The sequence below is a fragment of the Chaetodon auriga genome, chromosome 5 (genome assembly GCF_051107435.1).
Source record: "Chaetodon auriga isolate fChaAug3 chromosome 5, fChaAug3.hap1, whole genome shotgun sequence".
NCBI classification, from domain to species: domain Eukaryota; kingdom Metazoa; phylum Chordata; class Actinopteri; order Chaetodontiformes; family Chaetodontidae; genus Chaetodon; species Chaetodon auriga.
Window position 1 is genome coordinate 26503549 of NC_135078.1, and position 27695 is coordinate 26531243.

Below are 27695 nucleotides of genomic sequence, written 5' to 3' on the forward strand. Positions count from 1 at the left end.
TTATTATGCAAGCACACAGATGAATTAGACCAGACCTACAAGACTCTGACAAAATCTGTGACCTATTTCACATTCTTCACCAGCCAGGATGAAAACCTAACACCCTGTGAAATGTCAGCATTCGCTTTAATTGAGCCTCCTATGATAAAGACCAGAGCACAACTCACACATAGCTAGCATTGCTTTGAGAACAAGAGCCCAGTTAACAGACTGACTGATTCTATAGTTAATTCAACACAAACCTGTGAGAGACATTCAAAGCAAATCCTAAAATGAAGAGCATTTAAAGTGATGATTGGTCATTTTATTTACTTCTTCACTGCTGCTTTACATGTTTAATGTTTGGCTGCTTTTAGCCATAAAGCCTCATTCACAAACGACAAGGACGCCTGTCGAGGGTCAGTGTGTGGGAACAGACGGCTAAATATATTAGCTAGAGCTCAGTGATGGGCATGTGAATGAGCAGAATGAGGAAGCCGTCTGTACTCTGGTAAAACACAGGAGGACGTTCAGCTGCATGAGGTGAATGTGATTTTTGAATGTCACTTCTCAGTGAACCCAAACAGTTGAGTCATCTGTTATGATGCAGTGAAAACAATCTGTCAGAGAGTCCTGACTGTCCAGCCTGCTGCTCTCATAACCCCCGTGTTTTTGTCTTTTCACACACATATCGAGAAGACATTCACAAACACACACACACACACAGCTGCATAAAGGCAGTCATAACTGTTTTGAATAATTGATCGCTAGTGAAATTGCGTGGCTCTAGGGTTTCCATGCTGTCATTGTCCCTGTTTCGGGTCGATGGGTGGCGAGGAAAAAGTAAACTTCTCATGCGAGTTACTCATCATGTACCAGCCCCTCAACACACACACACACACACACACCCGCGCACACACACCGAAACACACACTCTTCATTCCCATGGCAGTGTGTGGGCTTGGATAAGCTGCATCCTTCCCTGTGAAGATGCAGAAGGAGAGAGGCCACTGAAAGCCTGCAGCTTCAGAGTGCGCTGGATGCTGGGGCGACCGCTGTGGGAGGGAGCAGGACCATGAGAGGAAGATGCCTCGAGACAGTCTGATCACCTCTGAGAGCGACAGTAAGTCCACGACCATCTTCATATTTCCATCATCAAATTGCTGTTCGAGTGTTCACATTATATGACGCAGGAGTTTTGTTGACAGAGGATGTTCATTCTTTGTGCCTGAGGAGGCAAAATTAATTGTGATCAATAATAATAATAATTGTAAGGCTAATGATAACTGCATGTATCTTAAATTTCAGTTTATTGTCATTAGGAGAAAATATTACTGATTATTTAAATAAAGCAAGGCCCTTTGCTCACTGAGTTTGTAGGGTGTTTATGATATACTGATTTGCACCTATTTATGGACAAAAACATCCATATTTATAGATTTAATACTGCCTTAAGGTCAGCGGCATGAAAAGAACTGACTAGGAAGAACAGTGCAGGCATTTAAACTGGATTTCTGGCTTTAATCATCAATAAAAGGCCATCCATCGACCACCTCCAGCATATTTATCCACTGTTTTCTTGCATCTTACTCACTCGGCTGCATATTTGGGAGCTGGCCTCTGGCCCTCAGCTGTCCCCCCGTCCTTGTGGGCTTAGCCACCCCGTCTCCCTTCATTAGGCCATTGTTTGTCTCTTTTGTGCCCCTCTGCTGCACACGGCCGTAATGACCCGTGTGCCGGCCACTCCGGTTACACTAAGGACACACATCAAAGGGCTGACTACATAAATATCAGTTCAATTTGTCAGTGGTTCTCTTTGTTTTCCTCTTTATCCCCCTTCACTGCAGGACAATAGTGCAGGTATACAATAAGGTAGGCTGAGCTCTGCCAGTGAAAGGGGTCAGTGTCGTGGTTATGGGGGTGGTTATGTCGTAGAGGAAATACGTTTACTTTATCTGGAAATACGTTTACTTTATCTGAAGAGTATGAAGCAGAACAATAAAGAGGAGAAAAAAGTATCACAGAAATGTTTCATATCATGGCACATTTTCAGAGAGAGATCTAAACAATGGAGCTCATTTAGCTACAACCTGGTAAATATGCAAATGTTTATTCTTAAATAAGGAATACAAGTTGGTCAGACTTTGAAATATAAATGTTCAGCTTTTAGAGATAAAGCTGAAGCTTTGCCAGGACACAAGGTCAGTCTCTTGCTTCAGCCAGTGAGTCCTGATAACCTGTCGCTGATAACTGATAAGCTGTTATTCATGACAAAGTGACAGAGTCTTCTTCACATGTTTCCTCCGTGTTCATAACAGACTGTGAAATCTCACCATCGTTGAATAAACTCTTCTTTTGGGTTTACTCAGTGTAAGCAGACATGTTGTTCAGTTTGAAGTCAGGCCAACTTCTCCAAAAAAGCTGAAGAGTGCTACTGGATGGAGGCTGGTCTCTGTCTTGTTATGTGTCCCGGATGAGTCACATGGACTTTATCCAACAGCGCAAACCCTGATGAAGATAGTTTCCACATCAGTCACTTACAACAGTCAGTGCAGCAGCTGTGGTTGTCCCCTCCAACAGCCCTGATTCTGCCCTGATTTCTGCATGCATGTCAGTAAAAAGTGCATTATTACAAAATGTTATGACTCACACGGCGTCACTTGATAACACTAAATAAACAGAAGTGAGTTTTCTCACCTTTAAGTTTTTTCTCTCCGACAGTCGACGTTGGACTGGACTTGGCAGGTGAGTGGGTCGTCGTCTTCCTGCATGAATCATTAAAGGTTCCAATGGTTTCTGCTTTTAAGGTGATCATGAAGATTTTTCTTAATAATCTAAATTATTAGAGAGGCACAGGAGTTTAAACTTCATGATATTATTTTTCATTTTATCCTCCTCCTGGGGTTGGAGCTCACGTCTTTCAGAAGTGTTTACTGCAACAATGCTCATCTACTGCAGTTCTTTTGTCCCCCATAGCAGCCCTGTATAACGTGTGCACTCCCTTCTTCCCCTCTGTCCCCAGTACTCACAGGATTATCATATTTTATTTTATGTTATAGCATATCTTACTCATATACAATTCAGTTATTAATGTTTATTGCATCACTGAATAAACAGAGCATTTCTGTTTTTACTGCAGGTGATGAGGATGAAGTTTCCACTTGTCATGAGGAACATAAGAGGGACAGACACACAAGAGGAAAAAGGAGGGATAGTGATAGAGAGAAAAAGAAAAAGAAGAAGGGCCATGGGAGGAGAAAAGGAGCCTCTAGAGCAGGAGAAAGAGAGGAGGAATTACAGGCCAGGGCTGAGAAAAGAGAGAGGGGCAGGAGGAGGAGAGCAAAGAATGATGAAGAAGCAGAGAGAAGAGGGAGGCATGAGGAGCGGCAGGCCAACAAAAGAAGCAGTAAGGAGGCCAAAACGAAGAAGAATGTCAAAAATGAAAAAACAAGAAAAATGGAGCAGGAGGAGGGAGAAGCTGAGGAAAGAAATACCAAGGGAAGAAGGAAACATGGAGGCACCAAAACGGAAGAGAAAGAAGAGGATGAAGGTAAACGTACAGTGAAGGAGAAGACACCAGAGGGGAAGAAGAAGAAGAAGCACAAGAAAGTGATCGAAACAAGGTAAAGCAGGTGATCAGGAGGCCTTTTTCACAACTATCATGTCATTCACACAAGAAAAGAGAACAGATAGTAAGTACACTGCTCTGCTACGTCTCAGTTCAGAGCAGGAGACGAGCGAGGAAGATGACAATGACGAAGAGGACAATGAGGATAAAGAGGTGAGGCCGGAGTCTCTGTCACCGGAGGAGCTGGAGAGGCTGAAGGAGGCAGTGGACGAGAGGAAGAAACTGATCCAAGGTCTGAGGGGAAAACCCTGGCCAATGAAAAAGAAACTCGTGACTTTACGGTAAATTCACTCACCCCGTCATGACTGAAGGGCACTTTGAATTAGGACCATCAGAAACTTTCTCTGGATCAGCTGTGAAACAACATTTTGGATCAAATCATCTTCTTGCTTGCAGGGAGTCTCAGGAGTTTGTGGAGAAATATGAGGGAGCGTTGGGGAAAGGGAAAGGCAGGAAGCTCTATGCATACAAGGTCATGATGACCAAGGTAACGAAACACAGGCTGACGTGATATCAGTATTTATTCAGATAATTATTATTTTTTATTTGAAGCAGCTTACAGCTTGTGTTTACTCTGGCACCCCTTGTGGACAAAAGTGGGAGTGTTTCCACTGTCTCTTTGTCTGGTTAGCACATGCATTTGTTTTAGATTTTCTTTTTTAACACAGCTGTTTGCAGGATGCGTGGGGTAATGTATCTATTTGTGGCTATGTAAGAATAATGACTGTAATCTGATGATGGTAAAACAAAGTCAACAGTGACAGTGACTCCAGCTGTCTCAATCTTAGCAGTGCCTGACTCCACCAAAAACCAAAACCAAACCAAAAATGGGAGCTGAGGCGAGCAGGATCAAGTCTGGTTGCTGAAACGTAGCGGCTAGCTGTCACTCACTGTCGCCATGGCCATAATTATGCTTAACCTTAAGCCTTAATATAATTTAAGTACAGTTTTCATGAACGTGGGAAATTAGCTACTGCACCACTCTGCCTCTGATTGGCTTAGCCTGAAATTCTTACCCCAACCCGACCCGATCTCACTCACTTTACCTAACAAACCCAACCAGCGAAGGCTTGTTTGCTTATGTAGGTCATTTAGAAGCATCAGTATTGAATGAGATGTTTCACCACCAGCCAAAAAGTCCTTGTCGTACGATTCATTACATTTCTTTTGCAGAAATGGATGAAGTTTCAACGGGACTTTGAAAACTTCAAAACTGCCTGCATTCCCTGGGAGATGAAAATCAAGGAGATTGAAAGTATGTTAGGTTTATTTTTCAGAAATGTTTCTTTTCCTCCTTCGAGTTCTGGAGGCTTCAAAGGCTTTTCCAATGTAAGATGAATCAAACATGCCTTTCAGGCTTCGCTGCCTTCAGGAAGTCATTGGTGTAACAGTCATCCTCGTCTTTATTCCCTCAGGTCATTTTGGCTCCTCGGTTGCTTCTTACTTTATCTTCCTCAGGTGGATGTACGGCATCAACATGATCTTGTTTGGGCTGACTTTTGGCCTGGTTATGGTGCCAGAGGTACTGCAGAAACAAGTCATAATTCACTTGTATTGTATCAGTAGTCTTGCTCTCATGTATATTTCATGTTTGTTTGCATACTTTGAGTTTTCCTCTAATAACCCTCCTTGTCTCCCTGCTCTTTGCTAACAGGCATTAATGGGGCGTCCCTATGGCAGCATCCCAAGGAAGACTGTCCCCAGGGCTGAGGAGGCCAGTGCCATGGACTTTTCTGTTTTATGGGACTTTGGAGTCAGTTAATTATACACGTGATATATTTGCAGTATCACGCTCACCTCAAGCTCAAATTCTTTGTTGCGGATCACCTTAACTCAAATCTGTGTCACAGGGTTACGCTCAGTATTCGGTCCTCTTCTACGGCTACTACAACAACCAGCGTGCCATTGGCTGGCTCAAGTTCCGCATGCCTCTGTCATACTTCCTGGTTGGTGTGGGAACAGTGGCCTATAGCTACATGGTGGTCATAAGAACGTGAGTTTATTGTGACTACGCAGATCTCCTTAAGGCACAATGCTACACTGAATCTGTGTTAATCTGTGTTCTGGTTAAAGGATGGCCCGCAATGCCAATGAGTCGGGGGTTGGAGACGATAACAGCTTTAATTTCAGCTGGAAAATGTTCACCAGCTGGGACTACCTGATAGGAAACCCTGAAACTGCAGACAATAAGTTTGCCTCCATCACCACCAGCTTCAAGGTCAGTGCTGCTGACTGTTGGTGTTCCAGTGAAGCAGTAATTGATGCCTTTATATTATGTTCATCTATGTCCTGTATATCCCTCCTTCTACACCTCCAGGAGGCAATCTTAGAGGAGCAAGAGAGCCGAAAGGACGACAACATCCATCTGACTCGTTTTCTGCGTGTGCTGGCCAACTTCCTGGTCTTATGCTGCTTAGCAGGAAGTGGATACCTCATCTACTTTGTAGTGCGTCGCTCTCAGAAGTTTGCCCTTGACGGACTGGAGAATCACACCTGGTGGGAAAGGAATGAGGTAGCAATGAGGACTGAGAGACAGACAATCAAACGCAGAGAAATGTAGAAAAAGAAGTGTATGAATCACTTTGGCAGCAGGAAGGCTGAGCAAGGCCATTTATAGAGCGGAGTGATGTATGGCTTTACAGCATCAGCACCACATATACTCAAGATGTACTCACTGAACAGTCAATGCAGTCCTTCAGTTATCCTACATCTCATCTGAGCTTTTGTGTTCCTCAGGTGAACATGGTCATGTCTCTGCTGGGGATGTTCTGCCCCATGTTGTTCGACGTCATCAGCGCCCTGGAGAACTACCACCCCCGTGTCGCCCTGCAGTGGCAGCTGGGTCGCATCTTTGCCCTCTTCTTGGGAAACCTCTACACCTTCATCATCGCACTCATGGATGAGATCAACCTCAAAGTGAGAAGTAGAGCAGGTAGATGTGTGAGATACTTCAGTATTTTGCACCGCTCTTAGCTTGAGGTGTGTGTATGTGTTGCAGAGGGAAGAGGAAAAGATAATAAAGTTTAATATAACCACGTGGGAAGCCAGTCTGTACAATGGTACAGTATCAGAAAACAGCACGGGTCCACCCATCACGATCCAGCCTGCTGATGTGCCCAGAGGGCCCTGCTGGGAGACCATGGTGGGGCAGGTCAGTGTCCATGTGGGCCTAAATCTTATGATGTAAATGATTTTACAGTTAGTCTGTATTTATTTCTGACTCAGAGATATAACATGAGGCATGGCAGGGGTCCCCTTCAGGAAGAGCGACATAAGACAGATCCCTCTCCCAGGATGGACAGACATGCATACAGCAGAAAAACAGTCAGTGCCGACAATAATACAGACATGAGCGGATTGTAAATCATTAGAACAGAGTCTGGATCCACAGGACCTCCACTCAACCACGATCTGGAAGGAGGACAGACCACGCAGACAAAGAGGAGGCAGCGAGCATTCACACATGTATTTCATAAAGCCGTGTGTGTCCAGCACACACGAACATATAAGCTCACACACACACACACACACACACACACACACACACACACACACACGCTCCCTGAAGAGGAACAGGATAAAGGACTTTGGAGTCTGTTTGAGTTTTAAGCTTATTTTCCCCCAAATACCATTTTATTACATAATGCCACTTTTCAGTATTGGACTGTGTCGGTCAACACAGACGTGGCAGAGGCAGGTTTTGTGAATAAAAAAGGAGAGCCGTGTGTTAATACAGCCATCTTTGACTGGGGTTGATGATGATGATGCTTCATCCTCTGCAGGAGTTCGTCCGGCTGATCATATCCGATACCATGACAACTTACATCACGCTGCTGATTGGTGATTTCCTGAGAGCCGTGCTCGTCCGTTTTCTCAACTACTGCTGGTGCTGGGACCTCGAGGCCGGGTTTGTGAGTCATGTGCTCGGACTGATTTCAGTGTGTGATTCGTTTGCCGTTACACATAAGAAATGTGCACCTTTTCTGTGGAGGTGAATTTGAAATGTGAGTCACAGCAGAGTTGTCTCCGTCTGCTTCGTGTGGTTGTGACAGCCGTCCTACTCTGAGTTTGACGTCAGTGGAAACGTCCTGGGCCTGATCTTCAATCAAGGAATGATATGGTGAGAAAAGACATTTTATTTATTTAAATCAGCAGGTTAAAAAAAAGACATATCAAGCTCATTTTTGCATCTCGTCCACAGTCTGTCTATTTTCAGTCTGTCCTCGCTCTTTTCCTGCAGGATGGGCGCTTTCTACGCCCCCTGCCTGCCCGCCCTGAACGTCCTCAGACTCCACGTGTCCATGTACCTGCAGTGCTGGGCCGTGATGTGCTGTAATGTGCCGCAGGAAAGAGTCTTCAAGGCCTCTGGCTCCAACAACTTCTACATGGCCATGCTGCTGGTCATCCTCTTCCTGTCCACTCTGCCGGCCATCTACACCATCGTCACCATCCCCCCGTCCTTTGACTGTGGACCCTTCAGGTAACGATGCTTGTTTGAGTGAATTACAGTTCGATTCCTCTGATTTTTTGTCACAGTGATTCTCTTCTCCTCAGCGGTAAAAAGCGGATGTTTGATGTGATCCATGAGACGCTCGAGTCGGACTTCCCCGCCTGGTTCAGTAAAGTGTTCAGCTACGCCTCTAACCCTGGACTGGTGCTCCCCTTCATACTGCTGATGGTGTGAGTCAGCAAACACTCAGCTGCAGACTGCATGAACACATATTCTGCACGACCATCTTTCTTCTCCTTTTCATGGTAAAGTTGAAGATTCTTTGACGGTAACAAGCTGTGTTTTGATCTTTCAGACTGGCCATTTATTACCTGCAATCCACATCCAAAAGCTATAAAGAAGCTAATGTGGAACTGAAGAAAAAACTACAGACGGTAAACTGGAATTAGATGTTGTTTTCATCCCATTTAGCAACAGTAATTTCACATAAATGACACTTTTGCTGAGGAATGATGTGATATACTGTATGTCAGAAGGTTATCCTCTAAGATCCTAATCGTCTAATCCAAAGATCAGAAACGAGCAGGAACTTTCATGTTTGTTACTTGATTTTTCTTTCTGATGCATTTTACCAGCTTTGAAACTTCAGTGTGTAGATGCACAAATAGACAGCTTGAGGCCACAGTAGCTGCACTGATATCATCACTCCAGCAGAGAGCAGCAGAGTAAAAGCTCACCTTCATCCTTGAAGCAGCAGGTCGGACGGTTAACGCTCATCACTGTGTTGCTGTCAAAGGCAGCAGTGGAGTTAAACTAAGAGCTGATGTATATTAACATGTCTTATTCAGTATTTCTAAGCTTTGTGGGTGGGCATTGAGCTTCGAGTGGAAAATGTTTCCCGCAGTCAGTCGTCTTGTTGCTTGTGTGTCCCTTTGAAGCAAAATGAGGAGAACAAGAAAAAGAACAAACAAGCAGCGCTGAAGGCCCAGATGGATCTCGAGGAGGCCAGAAAAGCTGCATCACAGACTGCAGAGGAAAGAAAGAACAACAAGGCTTCACTGCAACAGCAAGAGGGTGAGACTTTTGACTTCTAGGATTTTTATCCAATGTAAATGAAAAATAAACAAAAATTAAACAAGTCGCCTTTGGTCTCACACTATGGAGCCCTGAAACTGACTAAATGTAGTAAAAGGTTTTTATTCAAGTTAGAAATATGACTGAATACATAAAAAATAATACAGTGAAAAAATAAGAATTAAAATAGGAAAAAAATGTTAAGTTTTTTTTTCTTCCTTTAACCTCCAATCAGCTGGTAAAGAAAGCAAGAAATCAGTTCACAAAAATCAATGAAAGCTTGATATATATTTTTTTCCATTTATTTTTCATTATTTTTTCTTAGCACTTTATTTTCCCAGAACGTGTTACTACCAAGGGCTAGCCAGCTTTGTTAGCATTAGCTTGTGAGTGAAAATACTTTAGTTAGTGTTGTGATGCTGCAGCCGTACGCAGCACAGTGTGATTAATAAGATGTTTTCTTTCCTCCGCTCATCTGAAATAACACGTTTCTCCCTCAGCAGATGGGGAAGAAAACTGCGGCAGCAGTCAGAGGCTGCATCACGGTAAGAACGGACGCAACCCTCCTCTTCCTGCGAGAGACCAAGACCTTCCAGCCACCAGAGCCCCTGTCCCAAGGACCTATCACCACGGCAGCCACGGGGCTCCTGGGTACCTGCCCGGTTTCCCTCGACAAAGCGAAGCGAGGATGCACAGGGTGCCGAGCCTGCAGAGACACTGAGGGAGTGAAAAACAGTCAGCATGTCACCCAAAACCAGCACTTTACTGAGAGAAGCATGTCCACAGGTAAAGTGTGAGCTGCGAGCGGTCAGAGTGATGACTTCAGGGCAGTTAATGCACATTGTGTCTGAAATAAAAGTGTTTTTTTTCCACTGTGTATTCACGATAAGAAGAAGCTGTAAGCATTTCACATTAGTGGTTGTTCCTTTGTTTACTAAATAAACCTTAACAAGAGCAGGATATCATTTTCAGTGCTTCTAAACCTGCAGTTTTAGTCCTGACTGAAGTTTTTCTCCTGGTTTCTCACACTGAGACACTGAGCACAGCTGTACCTGTGCCGCGACTGGGCCAAAGCATTAAACAATTCATTAGACATGGAAGCCATTTAACCCAGAGAGCTGGGCTTAAATGGATCTCTCTCATCTCTGGCTGCACTCACACACTCAACTTACATCTGTTTTTCAGCTGCATAACATGGATATAATAAACTGAGTGACACATAAAGAGTGTCAGGTTATTCCTTTTTTGGACAGCAATGAAAAATGTAACTTGTGCCAAGCGTCCAGATTGGAGCTGTCAGTGTGAATCCAGTCATCGTGGTCTCCTGACCTTCGTTATGTAGCATGAACGTCATCCGATAGCGACGTGGTCATATCATGTGTCGCAGCAGCTGATTCTGCTCTGCACTCGCTGAGCGTCCTGTCAATCAGCATGTCATTTAATGCACCTGTCAGTCAAATCTACAGGTAACGCTGCCGTCTCATTACTTAAACTTCATCAACCTGAAATTCTGTATATTAACTGAAAGTCTTCAAACTACATTACATGGACATTGAAACAGATGCCACAAAGAGGTGCTAATAGAGACAGATGTAAGTTTAGAGGAAACCCTCAGTGACATTCAGGTGAATGTTTCTTTTAAGTGAATGTAATTTGTGTTATGTTTCTTTGCTTTTTCATGTTTTAGCAGCATAATGAGTGTGAAACCACCAGGAACTGCTGAAAAAGGATGTCGCTGAGGCAGTATTAAAAAAAGTCAAATTCGTCCTGCCACATAGTCTTTGTTTTTAAATTCCAGGATTATACTATGTAAGGGTCATCACTGAGGAATTAGTGTTGTGTCTAAATCATTTACAAGACATCAAGCTCATAATGGCAGTTGAATTACAGTGCCAGTCAAATCCACTTCCAATGATGCTCATGATCAATTCATGGCAGGCAAGCATTAAGAATTCATTCTGCAGTTATTTGAGAGCTGGAGGATGGAGTAAGCCCCCATGCTTCATTCATTCATCGTGGGCCAGTGAATGTCAATCATGTGATTTAATGAAGACTGAGGAGACGTGGAAGTAAAGCCTCCATCTTCTGTGTGAGCTGGAAACTCTGTCATAATCTGCTCACTCTTACTGATCCAGGTAATACCAACCCCCGATGCCCTCCGTCTCATCCTCCTCCTGGAGTCCTGTTTTGGCTCCGTCCCAGTCTCGCTCCGTGCTGGTACAATGTAGCAGAAAACTGAGCCATGACAGGTTACTCATTACCGGATATCTCAATGTCCGCTGCACCACGACGGGCATCTCTTATTCAATGACAGTGATGAAGGGAGGAGTGAGACATTGCGGCGCAACAAGCACTGATTTGACAGCTGGGACGGTGTCCAGTTTTGCTTCGGGTAGCAAAGGTCGACGTTGAGTCTCAGCGTGAACTTGTGGAAAGTTAGACGCTTTTTAGTTAATGGAGCTGAAGAATGAATGCATGTAGTCCATCTCTAAGCCTGAGTGCAGCACAGTGAGAGGGAAGGATGAAGACTGAGGAGGAGCTGGATGAGGAGGACATGAGAAGCTCCAAGCCCGAGGGCTTAACTTGTATTTCAGGTACAAGCCTTCAAGCGAGCATTCATGTAACCCCCGGAAGTGTGTCGCTCTCTGTGTTAGCAGCCCGCCGTCTCCTGTTTCCTCCTGTATTATTCAAAAGGTCAGCTCCGACATTTGACCATAAACCACAAAGGTAGTAGCTGCATCTCAGCGACTGAAGCACAGAATGTGGAGAGGAACATGTTCAGTCCTCACTTTCACCTCTTTTTTTATACCTCTGTGCTGCCGCCAGCTCTCAATGAAAGGACAGGTTCATGTTTTAAAGCTTGGCCTGAAACGTGACAAAAAAAATGGACTCCTGCATTCAACTGACTGCAGCAGGTCACTTCAGCATGTTCAAAAGTCACAGTTTTGTATTGAGCTACAGTCACAATTTCATACTACAAAGACTGTAATCTGTCAAAGTACCCACTTAATTTGACTGATTCAGGCATAAATAAGGCAGAATGTGGTAACTTGCTAATCCTTTTTGACACATACTCAATTAAAAACAATATATCTAATGTCTGAGCTCATCAGCTTCACTGATTTTTGGAAATATATGATTATTCCGAATTCAATGTCAGCAAACAAGTTGGGTCAGGAGCAGCTAAAGACTGGGAAAGTTGTGGAACGCTCCAAAAACACCTCACAAGTGAGGATTGGTGAGCGAGGTTCACCACTTTGTGAACACATGATTGGATAAAGGCTGTAACTACATGGATTCTTGTTCGCAGCTTTTTTTGGGATCAGGGTTGTAGAAAGCGACTTCCTCATAGACATTAAGAGCTTTGTGGGCGTGTGAGTATCATTTCCAGATAAACCTGAAATAACGTGAACCCGTGTGCTCAACAGCTTGTAAAATTCTCTTGCTCTTGTGTGTTCGGTGTGCTCGCTGTGTACAGTATTTAAATACAGTGACTTGTTTCACTTTTCTCTCAGGTTTATTTAAGCCTTCATCTAACTTTAATGGCGCCTGACCTCTACGTCCACATTTTCTCTGGTGTCTCCTTACAGGGGCCACAGCTGCATGGTGGGAAATGTTCTTGGTTTCCATATACATCATATGACACTGATTCAGTTCAACATCACACAGTTTGAATAAACTTGAGGATGAAAGCGTGTGGACTGGATATGAGCTTGTTTCGCTTGAGTCAAATTTTAATTAACGTTTTGATTGACAGGTCCATTGTCCATTGTCTGATGGATTTTGTTTTCTCCCCGGCTCCTGATTATCATCTAATGGACTGAGTCACTGACGGTTGTCAAGGAGCCCAACAGGCTACACAAGGGCACACCTGTTCTTGCTTCTGTGTGTGTGTGTGTGTGTGTGTGTGTGTGTGTGTGTGTGTGTGTGTGTGTGTGTGTGTGTCATCCTGGCTTTTTGACACAGGACCTTCACAAGTGTATCAGCCGCTCACACTGACTAACTCATGGATGGAGAGGGGGCAGAAGTGAGAAGAGGAGGACGAACTGGTGAAGAAGAGGACGGAAAAAACTAAGAGACGCTCAACAAAATGCCTCCGAAGAGGAAAAACGATGCTATCATCAAGGTTGAAGATGGTGAGGAGACTTTTTTCAGCCTTAAACTTGCCTTTCTTCAGCGGTAAATATCTTTATCCTTTAACTTGTGTGTGGATTTTTCTTTCATGCTCACAGTTGGGATGGAGGTGGATGCTGTGTTAGACAGTGGAAGTGAAGGTGAGTCACCAGGAACGATGTTTGTTTGCTTCTTATCAGAGAAACAGTCAAACTGAGAATCCAGCTTTAAGATTTTCCACAATGTGATGGTGTGATGGACGATTTAGTATTAATTACTGCTTGTTTTTCCCTCTTTTCTCAATTTGCTTCAAGATTATTTTCAATTTTGCACAAAGTTTCCTCTTTCATGGAGGCTGACTGGAATAATTCAGAACGATTCTTGTACACTTGATTATTTTTCTTTGTTCTTTCCTGTTTTCGAGTAGAGTAATATAGAATATCACTGCTGCACACACTTGATAGATGTTTCACCTGCTAATCTAAAACGTGTTTGTCTCAGATGAAGCCAGGAGGAGAGCTAAAAACAGAAGACCACAACGTAAAGCCAAACGGGTCAGCGATGATGAGGAGGATGAAGAGGACGAGGATGAGGCACCGAGGAAAAGAGGACGAAAGAAGAAGGCCAAACCCCGGGACAGCAACGAAGATGACGAGGAGGAGGACAGCCGGAGCGTGAAAAGCAAAGGCTCAAAAGCCTCCAGGAGGAAAGCCGCGAAGGAGGAGAGCGATGAGGAGAGCGAGGACGACCGACAGAAAAGGAAGAAACGGGGGAGGGCGGCGCCCAAACAGGAGAAAGAGGAGCACAATAAGGAGAAGAAGGGAAATGTTAAAGGGAAAGAAGGGATGAAGGATAAAGGTGGTGAAAAGGACAAGAAAAAGAAGAATGGGAAGATGAGCAGGTGCAGTATTCTCTGAGAGCTGTCTCTCACTCACCTGCATGCACCACACACCTGTATGGGCCCCTGACAGACTGAAGTGTGGCGTAAACTCAGGGAGAGTAAATGACATCAATATTAATACAACACAGAATAGCCACTGATTCCCCTGAATGGTTTTGACAGTTTATTAATCTGTTCATGATGTGCATCAACAACCAAATGTGTCGCATTAACGCAGGGATTTCTCAGGTCAGGTGTTTTTGTGTGAGTACGACAGAGAAAGTTACACCCTTACAAAAAGGACATTTCAGTTATGCTGAACATGTTTTTTGGCTTGTGATGGTGTGATCTCATTTGTTCATCCATTATTTACTGCTGTGTTAGAACAAAGGACAAAACAGGACAAAACGCCCAGAGAAGCCGCATCTAGCTACTGTTTCACTGGGAGCATCAGCATCAAGAGAGGTTTTGACCTTTTGTAGAAGAATTTAAATCCATACCATGACCGTTAAACCTGCACACATGAAACAGATCTTAAAGCCAGCGAATTCGATTTTAGACTTTTGCGCCCCCCTGTGGTCGTATGAAGAACAGTCAGAGACAACAAGGCAGGCTGAAAATTTATGTTTAAAATATTTAAAAGCTAAAATTATAAATATACATCAAGAGACTGACTTAAGCTGCTGGTGTACTCCATCAGACCTGCTGATGGTTGATCAGTTTCAGGGTCACCTGCGTTTGACACCTTTCTGACGTCATGCTACCATTGACTGTTTCCAACCAAACTAGTTCTTTTCTGGCAAAACTCAGCCCTGACAGTATAACCATGCTAGCTCCTCTTTGACACTGTGCTGTGCTGTACAGTGCTTTGAACTAAATGCTAATGTTAGCATGTTAACATTTAGCAAGCAACGCCTAATGTGCACCTACGTTTGGAAGCTTAAGCATGCTAACTTTTGCTAATTAGCACTAAACAGAAAGTACAGCCAACGATGGAAATGCCATTATTTTTGCGGGTACTGGACACTTTATCAAACTATCTTGATTATCTGACGGTGTGGTATGACATGTACTTAAACTGCGTAGCTCAATATGCTTTTACGAACATGATATCACGATAACAATAAATGCAAAACTGAATACTGAACTGTAGACAGAAACGATGAAGCCCCAAACTGATTTTGAATAGAAATAAAGACCAAACCAACACAATAAAACAAACTGTCTTCTCTCTCACTTCGAGATGAATGAGGCAAACCGAGTTTTGAATCTCTGATGTTGGTTTCTGAGGTTTACATTTTGCTCCTGCAGCGCCTTGTCAAAGCCATGCCACGTGACACGTCTTTCCCTTCATCAGCTCCTCTTCCTCCTCTGATTCTGACGGAGAATCGCTGTCGGAGGGAGAGATCGAAGCCCTGAAGGAACAGGTGGAGGAGAAGAAGAGGACGATCGCGACATTGAGGAACCAACCCTGGCGCATGAAGAGGAGACTCGTAGTGCTCAAGTAAAAACAAAACCGAGGCCGCTGTGACTCACATCCTTGGCCTGCTTGCTTGTGGTTTCTGTAATTCAGGTTGTTGCTGCATTTTGTTCTTTAAACTTGTTTTATTTTGGGATTTTGCTTGTTACACATTTGTTTTTCTTGCAAACACTTTCCTTCATGCCCGCCATCACGCATGTCGTGTACATGTGATGTTGAATATGCATTATTAAAACTTGTTCATTGCTACTTTAGCTGTTCTGTACTTCTCTTTATATGACCAGGTCTTATGACCCTGGTTTGTCATGTTGCAAGAGACTGAACGCTGGCAGGAATGAGCTCTGATATAAGTCACACATGAGACTTTTTAGGTGGAGCATGCCCAATTAATCACATTTTACTTAATTTTGCAAAGAGATAAAAGTACTCAACATGAAATCACGGCGTCAAAATAATTAGATCCAGGGAGATATACACCACATTCACAGGTTTATTCAGTTCTTCCCTCTGTGAGAAGTCAGATGTCTATAAATCTCAGGAAAATGTGCAGCAGCAGCACACCGAGCTGGCTTCGGTTCAGCCTGTTAGACATCTTCTTCCACTCTGTGCGATAAGACTGTAAACACTAGCACCTGCCTTGCCAGGGCCCAGGCTGGGGGTTTGTAGGTGACTGTGTGTGCTCTCGGTGTGTATGTTTCTCTACCTACAGATCAGTGTAAGCGATAGGTGTGCTGCTTTGACTTTTTCATGAGCTTGACACTGTTTAATGCATGTTGTTACAGCCGACTGACCTGCTGCCGGACAAGTCTCCCTCCCGATGTTCTTACCATACACAATGTACCATCAATCAGTTGTTTTAACAGCCTGTTACCACTAACTAATTCATTTTGCTTAGGTAGATCATTTTCAGTTGGATGTGCTCACTTTTGCTCGTGTTTTCTCTGATTGGTCGAACAGGGAGGCTCAGGAGTTCGTTGAAAAATTTGAAGGCGCTCTCGGGAAAGGAAAAGGCAGGAAGCTGTATGCATTCAAAGTCATGATGACCAAGGTAATCTGCTCATTTTCCATAAAGGTCTGACAATGCACACTTTATAATGAGGATGATTCTGTGGAAATGACCGCTTTAAACTTTACGTTTCAGAAACTAATCAAGTTTAAACGTGACTTTGACAACTTCAAAACGGCCTGTATACCGTGGGAGAGGAAGATAAAGGAAGTAGAAAGTTGGTACCACTTTGACATTACCTAAAAAAATAATTTCTGAGCCATGGCCCTCCTGTTTCAGGTGTCACTGCACTTGTTTTCCTGATCACAGGTCACTTCGGATCATCTGTTGCATCCTACTTTATTTTTCTGAGGTGGATGTACGGTCTGAATCTGGTCCTGTTTGGATTCATGTTCGGCCTGGTGATGCTGCCTGAGGTGCAGACTTCCTCGTGATACACGTTAGATATCGCATGTTTTCAGCTCTCTCCTTCCTCACCTCCACGTCTCCCCTCTGTGTTTAGATTCTGATGGGTCTTCCTTACGGCTCCATTCCCAGGAAAACTGTGCCTCGAGAGGAGCAGGACACAGCCATGGACTACGCTGTGCTCTTTGACTTCGGAGTGAGGATTTTAGCTTTATTTATCATCATCATAACTAATAATGGCTGCTAATGTTAGCACTTAGCTCAAAGCACCACTGCACACCACCTCACAGACTTGCTGGCACTGCTGTAAACTCATGGCTGTCTTGTTTTTATCAACACTTTAACATAATGTGTGTTTTATTCACCACATTTTTCTTGTCTTGTTTATTGCAGTACATGTCTGTAAGTCTGAGTATGTCTTTGTTTACCTCTTCAACAGGGGTACTGCAAGTACTCCTTCTTGTTCTACGGGTACTACAACAATGAGCGAAAGGTTGGGGTTCTCCAGTTCAGACTCCCTCTGTCATACCTGCTGGTCGGCGTTGGCATCTTTGGATACAGCCTGATGGTGGTCATAAGAACGTAAGGCAAGACACACACACCACAGACGGATGGAGATGTTTGGGTGTTTTTAATCTTTTCTTTATGGTCTTATTCTCTTCTCAGGATGGCACGCAATGCAAATGAAGGAGGGGATGGTGCGGAGGAGGGGGAGTTCACCTTCAGCTGGAAGATGTTCACCAGCTGGGACTACCTGATAGGAAACCCTGAGACGGCAGACAACAAGTACGCCTCCATTACCACCAGCTTCAAGGTTAGCAGGTGTGTGTGTGTGTGTGTGTGTGTGTGTGTGTGTGTGTGTGTGTGTTTGTTTGTATTGGGCAACTGCAGCTTCGTTCCATAAGCTGACTAATTTTGCCCCACTGTAGGAATCCATCGTGGACGAGCAGGAGAACCAGAAAGATGAGAACATCCATCTGCGACGGTTCCTCAGGGTTCTGGCAAACTTTCTGATCACGTCTTGCCTCGGAGGCAGCGGATACCTCATCTACTTTGTGGTGAAACGTTCTCAGGAGTTTGCTGCGATGAATAAAGAAAATCTCTCGTGGTTTGAAAAGAACGAGGCAGGTTGACATGAAACATTTGGTTTAAGGTTGAGGCTGAAAATGACAGTAAATGAATAATTGGTACCTCTCTCGGCCGATGTCTCAGGTGGAGTTTGTGATGTCTCTGCTGGGGCTGGTGTGTCCTCCTCTGTTTGAAACCATCGCAGAATTGGAGGATTATCACCCTCGTATTGCCCTCAAGTGGCAGCTGGGACGAATCTTTGCCCTTTTCCTGGGAAACCTTTACACCTTCCTCTTCGCCCTGTTTGATGAGGTTACTGCCAAGGTATGACTGATATGCCTGCGTGGGGAGGTGTGGTTTTGGTTGTATTTGAACAGTCTGACAGATTGTATAAAAGTAGTGGACGTAGCCTATTGGTTGAGGACTACCGCCTTGAAGCCTGGGATTTGGTATTTTGACTGTCACCATCTTGGTTTTTGGATTTTGAATTGTGCTTCATAAATAATGCTTAGTTTGCCTTGAGTTCATGCTTTGATCTGTTTTCTAGTTGGAGAGCGAGAAGTCAATCAAGAATTCCACTGAATGGGCTTTGAATCAGTACTACTCCAACTACAGCTCCTTCTTCAACACCACAGATGTGCCTCCTCCAGCTGTGCACCCAGCCGACGTCATCAGAGGACCCTGCTGGGAGACCGCAGTGGGAATAGTCAGTAGTGGCATCATGCTGTGTACTGTTGAACGGAGAGCTGAGTGGTGCTACTTTACCCTCCGTATCAAACAGAAGAGACCAGCTGTCTGATTTCACTGGTCCGGTTTGCATTTGTTCTTAATTTTATATTTATTTCTTCCTCTTTTCTTGCCGGCTTCTTATGACGAGCAGGAATTTGTGAAGCTGATCGTGTCGGACATTCAGGTGACCTACTTGACCATCATGATTGGTGACTTTGTGCGAGCTGTCACTGTTCGCTTCCTGAACTACTGCTGGTGCTGGGACCTGGAGGCCGGATTTGTGAGTGTTCACAGTGTGTGTCAGTGGGTGACGCTGTCTCTTTGTGTGCGTTACGTGTGCTTGTTTTTGTTTGTTTGGTTTAATTACATAATTAATTAATCATATTTTCTTTTTCTAATTGACACTGTGTGAGTACAGCACAGTTCGTACTGGATGCGAGTCAACCTGATACCATACAATGACATCTAGCAAGACAGCTGATCCCTAACATTCAGTGAAACAGGACACTGCAACGAGAACTTAACTACAGAGACAGAGACACAGAGAGAAGAGCAAAGTGTATTGACCTGGTTTTTATTAATTCAGGTGAGCACGTTAATCATGTTGTTGTATTGATTCCAGCCTTCATACGGAGAGTTTGACATCAGTGGGAATGTGCTGGGCCTCATCTTCAATCAAGGGATGATATGGTGAGATACTCCACATCTGCGTGTTTGATTTTACTTTCTGTTTCTGAGAGCCGCCACTGGTCCGCGGGCCACACTTTGAGAACCCTTGCTTTAATGGTACTAATGGTAGGCTGATGAGCTTATGTTTGTCCGGTGTCTGTCTCTAATATGCGATTAATTAAGAACATAGCAAACCACACATTTGAATATTTAGTAGATTTAAGTGATTGGTTCAAAGTTGATGCAGTGTTTTTGGAATAATGTTGCTCACCTGTGTCCGTCAGGATGGGAGCATTTTACGCTCCAGGTCTGGTGGGTCTGAACGTTCTGCGCCTCCTGAGCTCGATGTACTACCAGTGCTGGGCGGTGATGTGCTGTAACGTTCCTCATGAGCGAGTCTTCAAAGCCTCGCGGTCCAATAACTTCTACATGGGCCTGCTGCTGCTTGTGCTGTTCCTCAGCCTGCTGCCTGTCGTCTACACTATCATGACCTTGTCGCCGTCCTTCGACTGCGGGCCTTTCAGGTCAGTGAACGATGGAGAGAGCAGGACTGAAATGGGGACGTGATATGAAATATTTGCCTTAGTAGACAGATTCAGTTTTATTTGCTTTATTTGTAAGTGAACATTTACAATACTACTGCTACTACAACTACTACTACGACTAATAAATGTATTAGACCAGAGTTAAATCTTAAAGCTGCGTTTCATCTGCAGTTCCTTTGCAGGTCACATTTATGCTTAAACATACTAAAACTCCCAAACATTACATGGTATTACATCACAACAAGCAGAGTTCTGTATTTGATCCATGTTTGTCCCCCAGTGGCCAAGAGAAGATGTACAACGTGATCATGGAGACCATAGAACAGGACCTGCCTTCCTTCATAGGGAACATTTTTGTGTATGCCACCAACCCTGGACTCATCCTGCCTGCTGTCCTGCTCATGGTGTGAGTATCACTGAAATACCAGTGTAAAAAAAAACTACTTCAGAGGTAAAACACCGCTTCATGTGCTGGACATAGATCCGAGAATGAAATCTGGACTATTCAAGAAAACCTGTACCATTTTCTGGTTGTTCAGCTATTTTTACAAACGCTGACTCTGGTCTGAGCTGTTGTGTCGTTAATGACGGCTTTCTCTTAAAAGACTCATAAATCTGTGCGACAGGTTGGCCATCTACTACCTGAACGCAGTGTCAAAGGGATACCAACAAGCTAATATAGACCTTAAAAAGAAGATGCAGATGGTCAGTATGGGCGTTCTCTTCTTCTGTTTTGTTGTTTCCCTCTTTTTTAAAAACCTTTTCTCAAGATTCAATCAAACAAATGACCGTCTGGTGTCTTATTGGTGGACTCTTTAGGCTCGAGACGAGGAGAAGAACCGGAGGAACAACAAAGACAGCACTAATCAAGTGATGAAAGACCTGGAGGACCTGCTGCCAAACAAGTCTCTAATACCACCTCCCACCGAGGAGGAGCCACCTCCACCTGGTACACACACACGTGCATATTCCTGCACTGCACAAGCTCCCAGCTAACATACACTCGACTGTCCTCACCGCTCTTTCTGTCCTCCGTCTGTCTTCTCAGATATTGTAGTCGAGAAGGGCAGCAAGTCCCCAAAAACAAAGCCAGGTACTGCAGGAAAAGGGGTCAATCTACAAAAAGACGTGTCACTGGCTGCTCCAAACCCCAGAGCCCCAGTGACCCGGGCCCCAGGACCAAGAAGAGGGCCTCCTGGGAGAGCCGGTGGGCCTCAGCCTGGGCCTGGGAGAGGAAGAGGGCGAGGTGGGCCTCCAAGGCACTAAGACTCACGATCCCCTCAATTCATAACAAGCAACCAGTGTCTGTTAACATGACCAGTACAGCTGAAGTCAGGAGGGTTAAAAATATGGAGGGTTCCACTAAAATGATGAAAAATTATGAAATGAAGCATCAATGAAATCCCATAATGTTCTCAGTTTGAAGGTAATGAGTTCGAGCTTTGTGTAAACAGACACAGGTGTGATTCATCTGTATTAATAGTATCACTGACACAGAAGGCAGAAACACACAGCGCAGTACCTGTTGTATACAGACATGTAGCGTGATCATGTTTACTGCACTGCAATCAGGTTTACTGGTTGTTAATATGGGTCAATAGTTTTATTGATTTCATTTGGAAATCCCTGTAAATAGTTTGTAAAATGTCTTTCTATTTTTTGTATGACACCTATTAAAGCAATTCCTTTCTGGCGAAGTGCTATTTAACTGTTTTACAAAACTAACAAACACACATCAGACACGACTACAGAGACCAAGCTGTGCACTAAAGCGTTAAATACATCTGATCTGAGAACACGAGAGGAACACAGACACATGGCTGTCAGCATCATCGCATCAAGAGACACAACATTGATAAGCGTTTGAAAAAATAGAAATATCTGACAGGATTAAATGTTCATGGAGTGACAGCAGACGCCTTCAACACATCCAGGTGCCATATGAGTATCGCAGAATGTGTGTGGAGGATCTGAAGCCGCAGGAAAGCGTCAGTCCTGTGATGTGACGGCGTGATCAGTTCTTCTGTGAGATTTTGATGGTGACCGCTTTGACCTCGGTGTACTCCTGAAGAGCGTACTCCCCCCTGGAATAAAAGAAAGCACAGATTATGGAGGGAGCAAGTGCTGCAAGAGCTTGTGGTAATTTACCGGTCAAGATGCAATGCAGCATCAATCAGTAACATCAGTAAAACCAGCCACCTCATGGTGGACTACAACGCTTCGAATATGGATGCTGCTGCAAAGAAGCTAAAATCTATAAAATGTGGACGCTTCACACACATCTTCAGCCCATCAGCACAGAAGATCTCGACAATCAGCACAGTTTCAAGGTGGACGCCTGAGATTAGGGTGACCAAGTCAGTGTCTGACCTATTTTTTAAAGTTTTTTCTTACTGAATGACCTTTGACTTCACTGTGCCCCTGCAGCACCTCTGAAAGCCTGTGTGGACCAGCCATGCTAAACCTGAGATAATATACGACGGTATCACTCACAGCTCCCTTCCATTCCCAGACATCTTGAAGCCACCGAAGGGGCACTGAGCGCTCATGGCATTGTAGCAGTTCACCCTACAAAAAAAGACATAAATTTCACCTCATTACATAAAATCAGTCATTTCCATTAAAGTCTAACAGCGCTTTAAGGGAGGTTTCTGTGAGGATCTGCAGATACTTCAGATTCACTGTTCAAGTCACCAAACCTGGACTGTTGCAGATGAACTTGAGAGGTTTTGATCCCTACCAGACCATGCCAGCCTGCAGAGCAGAGGAGACCGTGAGAGCTTTGTCGATGTCGTTGGTGAACACTCCCGCCGCCAGGCCGTAGTGTGTGGCGTTGGCTCTCTGGATGACTTCATGGACGCTCCGGAAACACATGATCTGCTGCACTGGACCAAAAATCTGTGTGAGCACAGGAGGGAAAGGACAAAGATGACCCACGTGTTTGTCACGTGTGCTTGTGTCTGTACGGGTTTTACATCACAGTACCTCTTCTTTGGCGATGCGCATATCGTCTGTGACATTTGAGAAGACGGTGGGTTGGATGAAAAGTCCCTGCTGACCCCACGCGGACCCCCCACACTCCAGCATGGCTCCCTCCCTCTTCCCGCTCTCTATCAGCTCCATTATCTTATCAAACTGCTTCTGGTCAATCTGCAGGAAGCAGCAGCTTAAGTCATTTTCTCTTTATGCAAAAAGCTTGCAGTTAAGTGTAGCTGACAGTCCAACCACCGTCACATGAAGAAAGCAGCCTGACTGTATCCTGTACCTGTGGTCCTTGGTCAACCCCGGGCAGCAATGGGTCTCCCAGGACTTTGGATGTGGCCTTCTCGACACTCCGGCGGACAAACTCCTCGTAGATCGGTTCCTCTACAAACACCCTGGATCCAGCCAGACAACACTGGCCCTGATTAAAGAACAGACCACTGTGGGCCTGCTCCACTGCGTACTCTACTGCAAGACAGATGGGTAAGATGCTACAGAATAATGAAATCCGTGAAATGACAGTATGTGTGAAAAACAACTCTACGCTTAAAGAAACAGCTACAAAGAAATCCAGTTGTTAAAACAAAAACTACTCACAGTCACAGTCAGCAAACACAATATTTGGGTTTTTTCCACCGAGTTCGAGCGTAACTCTTTTCAGGTTGCTGTCACCTGCAGCCTTCTGGATGAGTTTCCCAACCTGGCAACCAATGGCAGCAATGTGAGATGCACAGTTACATCACAGCGAAAGAGTTAATACAAACAGGAGCAGATTCGCTTCAGTAGATACTAACAGCAGTAGATCCCGTGAAGGCCACTTTGTCGATGTCCATGTGGTGGGAAATGGCACAGCCTGCTGTCTGACCGTAACCTGGCACCACGTTCACCACTCCTGGAGGAAACCCAGCCTGAGCACAGAGAGACGGAGGGTCCGACACACCACACATGCTCATCTTTAACTCAGACAATCTTAGAGCAGCCTGTCTGCTGTCTGTTTCTGGCTTTTGTCCACATGCTCTTTGTTCTTATATCATTGTTAGAGGAGGCAATCATAAACCAAGTACCTCTTTGATGAGCGCAGCCATGTGCAGAGCTGATAATGGGGTCTGCTCGGCGGGTTTGATGACTACAGTGTTCCCACAGGACAGAGCGGGAGCGATCTTCCACGCAAACATCATCACTGGGAAGTTCCACTGTCGGCCAAAATGCACAAAATATTCTGGTCATGCTCCACGCTTTGAAGGCCTCTGAATCATCTGTTCAGATGCATTGAAATGATGATGAATTGACTGTGTGACACAGCTGGACCCACTCATCAAATACCTCCATTTGAAGTATTTTGCCAGATTTCAAACATTTGCTTTTAAGTGTCGTGTGTGCAGTCCTTGTTCTTCTACTCACAGGAATGATCTGGCCACAGACTCCAATGGGTTCATGCCGTGTGTAAGTAAAATACTCTCCATCTAAAAACACATTTACACTTCATTCACGAAAGCTTTGAACACACTGTGGCTTTAAATGTTTGTGTTGAAGCTGCAGTCAATCAGTTAAAAGCTGTTAAAAACACCGGGACTGAAAAGACGGCGTCTCACCTACGGGGATGGTTTTGCCGTGAATCTTGTCCGCCCAGCCACCGTAATATCTCAAGGTTTTGATCGTGGCCATCAGATCTACAAAATATGCCATGAGAAACACTTTGCCCGAGTCCAGAGCCTCGAGTGTCTAGAAATAAAGCGCACAGTAAAAAGTATAAAAGCCTCATTACTTGTTTCACTGCTACTTCAATGGAGTAAACTCAGGATTCATTGCATGTGTGTGTGTTCCTCACTGCCAGCAGAAGCCGGTCTCTCTCCACCAGGTCTGCAAGTCTGGTCAGGAGTTGACCTCGGTCTGAGGCGTCCATGGATCGCCACGGTGAACCCATCTGGAAGGCGGCTCTGGCGCTGCTCACTGCCTTGTCCACATCTTCCTACAAGAGGTTCAAGTGCAGGAGGCAGTCACGACAGTCGAGTCAGTTTTATTCACACAGCCATGAATCATGAATTTGCCTGAACGGGCTTCAGAATCTGTACAGCATATGACACTCTCTATCCTCAGAGCCTCGATTCAGATCAGGAAAACAACCCCGACCTCGTTAACAGAGCAGGGATCCCTCCTCCACAGACTCATAACATAACACGGTATAATGAACTCACTCCACCTCCTTCATTTGTGAATTCCTGCCAATACAGAGAGAAAAAGCACATTCTGTGTATTTTCTACTCACAGCGTCAGCCTCCTCCACTGCACACAGCAGCTTCCCTGTGGCAGGATTGTACACGGGAATCTTTCTTCCGCTGCAGGACTCATGCCACTCGTTATTGATGAACAGCTGAGACGGCAGAGCAGAATTAGAGAAGAACGTCCTGCACGGACACAGACTGTTCAGGCACATGTTGCAGAGCAGATCAAAGCCCGTCGTAAACACCTGGTGCAGAGCATCAGCTCCTCTCAGCCTGATAGAGTTAACAACCTGTGTTTAGTGGCAGTCATTTTGCCTGCTCTGATATTTTTATGAGACGCATCTGCATGCTGTAAATCTCGAAGAGCATTTTCAGGCAACGACCTTCAACAGTACGCTGAGTGGAAAGGACCAGTAAATACTCTCCCACATTCATCTCGTTTCATCTCAGTAAAACCACATTCTTCTCTAATGACGAGCCAACACAGCACATTTTTCATTTTTCAGTTTTGGATACAAACCATAAAACGGCATATTAAAGGGCAACTGAGCCAATTATCTGCAGATTGATTTACCAAAATACAGAACAGATGATAAAACTAGAAATCTGCTGTGCATCAACCAGGTGGGTGCTACACACGGTGGTGAGCTAAGTTCAGTCCTGATTGCTTTGACTCTCGCTGTTGGGTGCAGCTTACCTTGGTGTACTGAATGTGGGGGTCTGGGATCGGCATGGGCAGGGCCTGGGTCTCAGGCCCATCTGCAGGCTGCGGTTTACGGTTCTGGGTTGGACCCTGGTGGTTGCACCCGTTACCAGCCTGCTGCTGGAGTCCGTTGTCGGGCTGGGAGTTCACGTTGGCATGATTTCCCTCTGAAAACAATAAAAATAGCTGCCAGTGTCCACTAGTTTCGGTGCATGTGTGTGTGTTTACCCATACGCTGTATGTGTGTGTGAAGCTTTTATCGTGAAAGTTAATATCTGGATCGCTGAGTGAGAATAGCTCCTTTCGTGTTTCGTCATAACCCTGTGCATAAGCTGCCATCCCAACCCGCTGGAGAGAAACTGTGCCAAATGAGGTACTGGCATTGTCAGCAGGGTAACACCACGGGGTCAAGGGTTACGACTGGCACCGTAAAGTCGGGCTGGCTCTGAGCTGTGGACTGGACTGACCTCATTTGGACAGAGAGGAGCGGACAACAGCAGGATCCAAATACTAGCAGAGGTGTGCCAAGAAAAACTCCAAACTTTGATTTAAGAAACGATAAAATGTCATGCTGATTGAGAATATTGGTGGTAAATGTATAAACATGATAAACAGACAAATCACAGTCTGTACTGACTGAGATGTTTTGTTTCCTGTAATGTGATCGTTCTAAATATTTAATTTCAAGCTTGCTAGCTGTGGCCTGGTACTGTCAGTAAATGATTACCTTTTACAGCATAGTTGGTATTTCAATAATTCATGAAGTAAATCAGAAAATACCAAACTCCTTAAAAGTAAAGCAAGCTCACACAATGGTTAGTCAAACACAAGAAAAAGGCAGAAAAACATTAAAAATCAAAAATCCTTTTAAAGGAAATTAAAAAGTTAAAAGCAGAGTGTTTAGCATTAATGTATAATCTGGATTTAAAGGTGGAGTTCCAGCTCTGTGGCGCACAGTCACTACATGCTGCTGCTCCATGTTCAGTTGCATGATGTGTTGGGCAGCTTCCTCGGTCTTAAAAAGCTCTGTTACCTGCGGAAGGTGCCGCTGAGGAGCCTCCAGTCTGCGGGATTCCCGCTCCGGTCACCGGCATGCTGCAGCCGTGTGCGTCCTCTCGCCGTCAGTGCACCGCGGAGGCGCCGAGCAGCTTTATATACCTGCCGCACTCAGCGCTGCAAAACAGAGAGCGGCTGCATCATGTCCCGTCGCACCGGGAGTCCTCTGAGGGTCCCGCTGCACGCGCTAATCACCGTTCAGACGGAACCAATCCCAGTTTACCCCACGTGCCCCGCGAGGCAGGCGCGCGCACCGCTCAGCCTCTGTGACCGTGACGCGCAGTAGTCCGCTGACAAAGAATGGAAGAGTCTGTGATTTTAGCCAAAATTACTTTTTATGTTTGCTTCACTGACATTTTCTGGAAACTGAATCAGGAAATACTTTTTATTTTTTCATTTTATTTATTTATTTATTTTTTTAACTTTTGGTGTTTTGCTGTTTTTTGTCTATTAATAATTAGTGACAAGATAAAAATTGATTTTGCACCCATTTTTTTTCCCTTCTTTCACTAACTCACCCTTAACCTGTCTGTCTGTGACCAGTTTTAGGGTAATCCAACTTTATGAAGGCCTTCTGCGCACGTGTTGCTTGATTCATACACATTTATGACACTCCTCATAGGATAATTAAATGTGTCTCTTCTTAAATTAATTAATATTTTTCTTTAAAAAGATGTTTATCACCATTGAAACAGATGATAAATGT

General features: G+C 44.6%; 3 protein-coding genes across 4 annotated transcripts; 2 read left to right on the top strand and 1 right to left on the bottom strand.

Moving 5' to 3' along the window:
- Window positions 1–978: 978 nt before the first annotated feature.
- On the top strand, window positions 979–10263 carry tmc1 (transmembrane channel-like 1). Its single transcript, XM_076730953.1, has 20 exons — window positions 979–1102; window positions 2701–2724; window positions 3119–3602; window positions 3700–3888; window positions 4004–4094; window positions 4781–4862; window positions 5023–5129; window positions 5262–5360; window positions 5458–5600; window positions 5681–5825; window positions 5925–6119; window positions 6344–6523; window positions 6606–6758; window positions 7390–7518; window positions 7660–7727; window positions 7848–8087; window positions 8162–8287; window positions 8413–8491; window positions 8996–9131; window positions 9635–10263. The coding sequence occupies exons 1-20, from the start codon at window positions 1066–1068 to the stop codon at window positions 9850–9852; spliced, it is 2925 nt and encodes a 974-aa protein (XP_076587068.1). The 5' UTR covers window positions 979–1065; the 3' UTR covers window positions 9853–10263.
- Window positions 10264–12923: 2660 nt separating this feature from the next.
- tmc2b (transmembrane channel-like 2b) lies at window positions 12924–21502 on the top strand. Its single transcript, XM_076730538.1, has 20 exons — window positions 12924–13267; window positions 13364–13405; window positions 13746–14145; window positions 15482–15628; window positions 16562–16652; window positions 16746–16827; window positions 16920–17026; window positions 17113–17211; window positions 17455–17597; window positions 17682–17829; window positions 17945–18139; window positions 18228–18407; window positions 18631–18789; window positions 18964–19092; window positions 19435–19502; window positions 19766–20005; window positions 20307–20432; window positions 20653–20731; window positions 20846–20975; window positions 21084–21502. The coding sequence occupies exons 1-20, from the start codon at window positions 13222–13224 to the stop codon at window positions 21290–21292; spliced, it is 2820 nt and encodes a 939-aa protein (XP_076586653.1). The 5' UTR covers window positions 12924–13221; the 3' UTR covers window positions 21293–21502.
- Window positions 21503–21607: 105 nt separating this feature from the next.
- On the bottom strand, window positions 21608–27217 carry LOC143320684 (aldehyde dehydrogenase 1A1-like). Of its 2 annotated transcripts, XM_076730539.1 has the most exons (14): window positions 26967–27217; window positions 25928–26100; window positions 25275–25379; window positions 24837–24977; window positions 24601–24730; window positions 24410–24471; window positions 24073–24201; window positions 23803–23916; window positions 23606–23708; window positions 23292–23476; window positions 23012–23176; window positions 22767–22924; window positions 22520–22594; window positions 21608–22110 (listed from the first exon to the last, which is right to left on the bottom strand). In XM_076730539.1, the coding sequence occupies exons 1-14, from the start codon at window positions 27025–27027 to the stop codon at window positions 22041–22043; spliced, it is 1671 nt and encodes a 556-aa protein (XP_076586654.1). In that variant the 5' UTR covers window positions 27028–27217; the 3' UTR covers window positions 21608–22040. The 2 variants fall into 2 exon arrangements, with proteins under 2 accessions (XP_076586654.1, XP_076586655.1); XM_076730540.1 differs by lacking the exon at window positions 25275–25379 and having other exon boundaries at window positions 26967–27191.
- Window positions 27218–27695: the final 478 nt, after the last annotated feature.

Coding starts and splice junctions, on each gene's coding strand:
- tmc1 (XM_076730953.1), top strand. CDS start 1,066: ATGCCTCGAGACAGTCTGATCACCTCTGAGAGCGACA. Junction 5,601..5,680: donor TACATGGTGGTCATAAGAAC/GTGAGTTTATTG, acceptor TTCTGGTTAAAG/GATGGCCCGCAATGCCAATG. Junction 8,088..8,161: donor TTTGACTGTGGACCCTTCAG/GTAACGATGCTT, acceptor TCTTCTCCTCAG/CGGTAAAAAGCGGATGTTTG.
- LOC143320684 (XM_076730539.1), bottom strand. CDS start 27,027: ATGCCGGTGACCGGAGCGGGAATCCCGCAGACTGGAGGCTCCTCAGCG. Junction 26,101..26,966: donor CTCAGCGGCACCTTCCGCAG/GTAACAGAGCTT, acceptor TATTGTTTTCAG/AGGGAAATCATGCCAACGTG. Junction 24,202..24,409: donor TCTGTGGCCAGATCATTCCT/GTGAGTAGAAGA, acceptor TTTGGCCGACAG/TGGAACTTCCCAGTGATGAT.
- tmc2b (XM_076730538.1), top strand. CDS start 13,222: ATGCCTCCGAAGAGGAAAAACGATGCTATCATCAAGGTTGAAGATG. Junction 13,406..13,745: donor GTTAGACAGTGGAAGTGAAG/GTGAGTCACCAG, acceptor TGTTTGTCTCAG/ATGAAGCCAGGAGGAGAGCT. Junction 17,027..17,112: donor GCCTGGTGATGCTGCCTGAG/GTGCAGACTTCC, acceptor CTCTGTGTTTAG/ATTCTGATGGGTCTTCCTTA.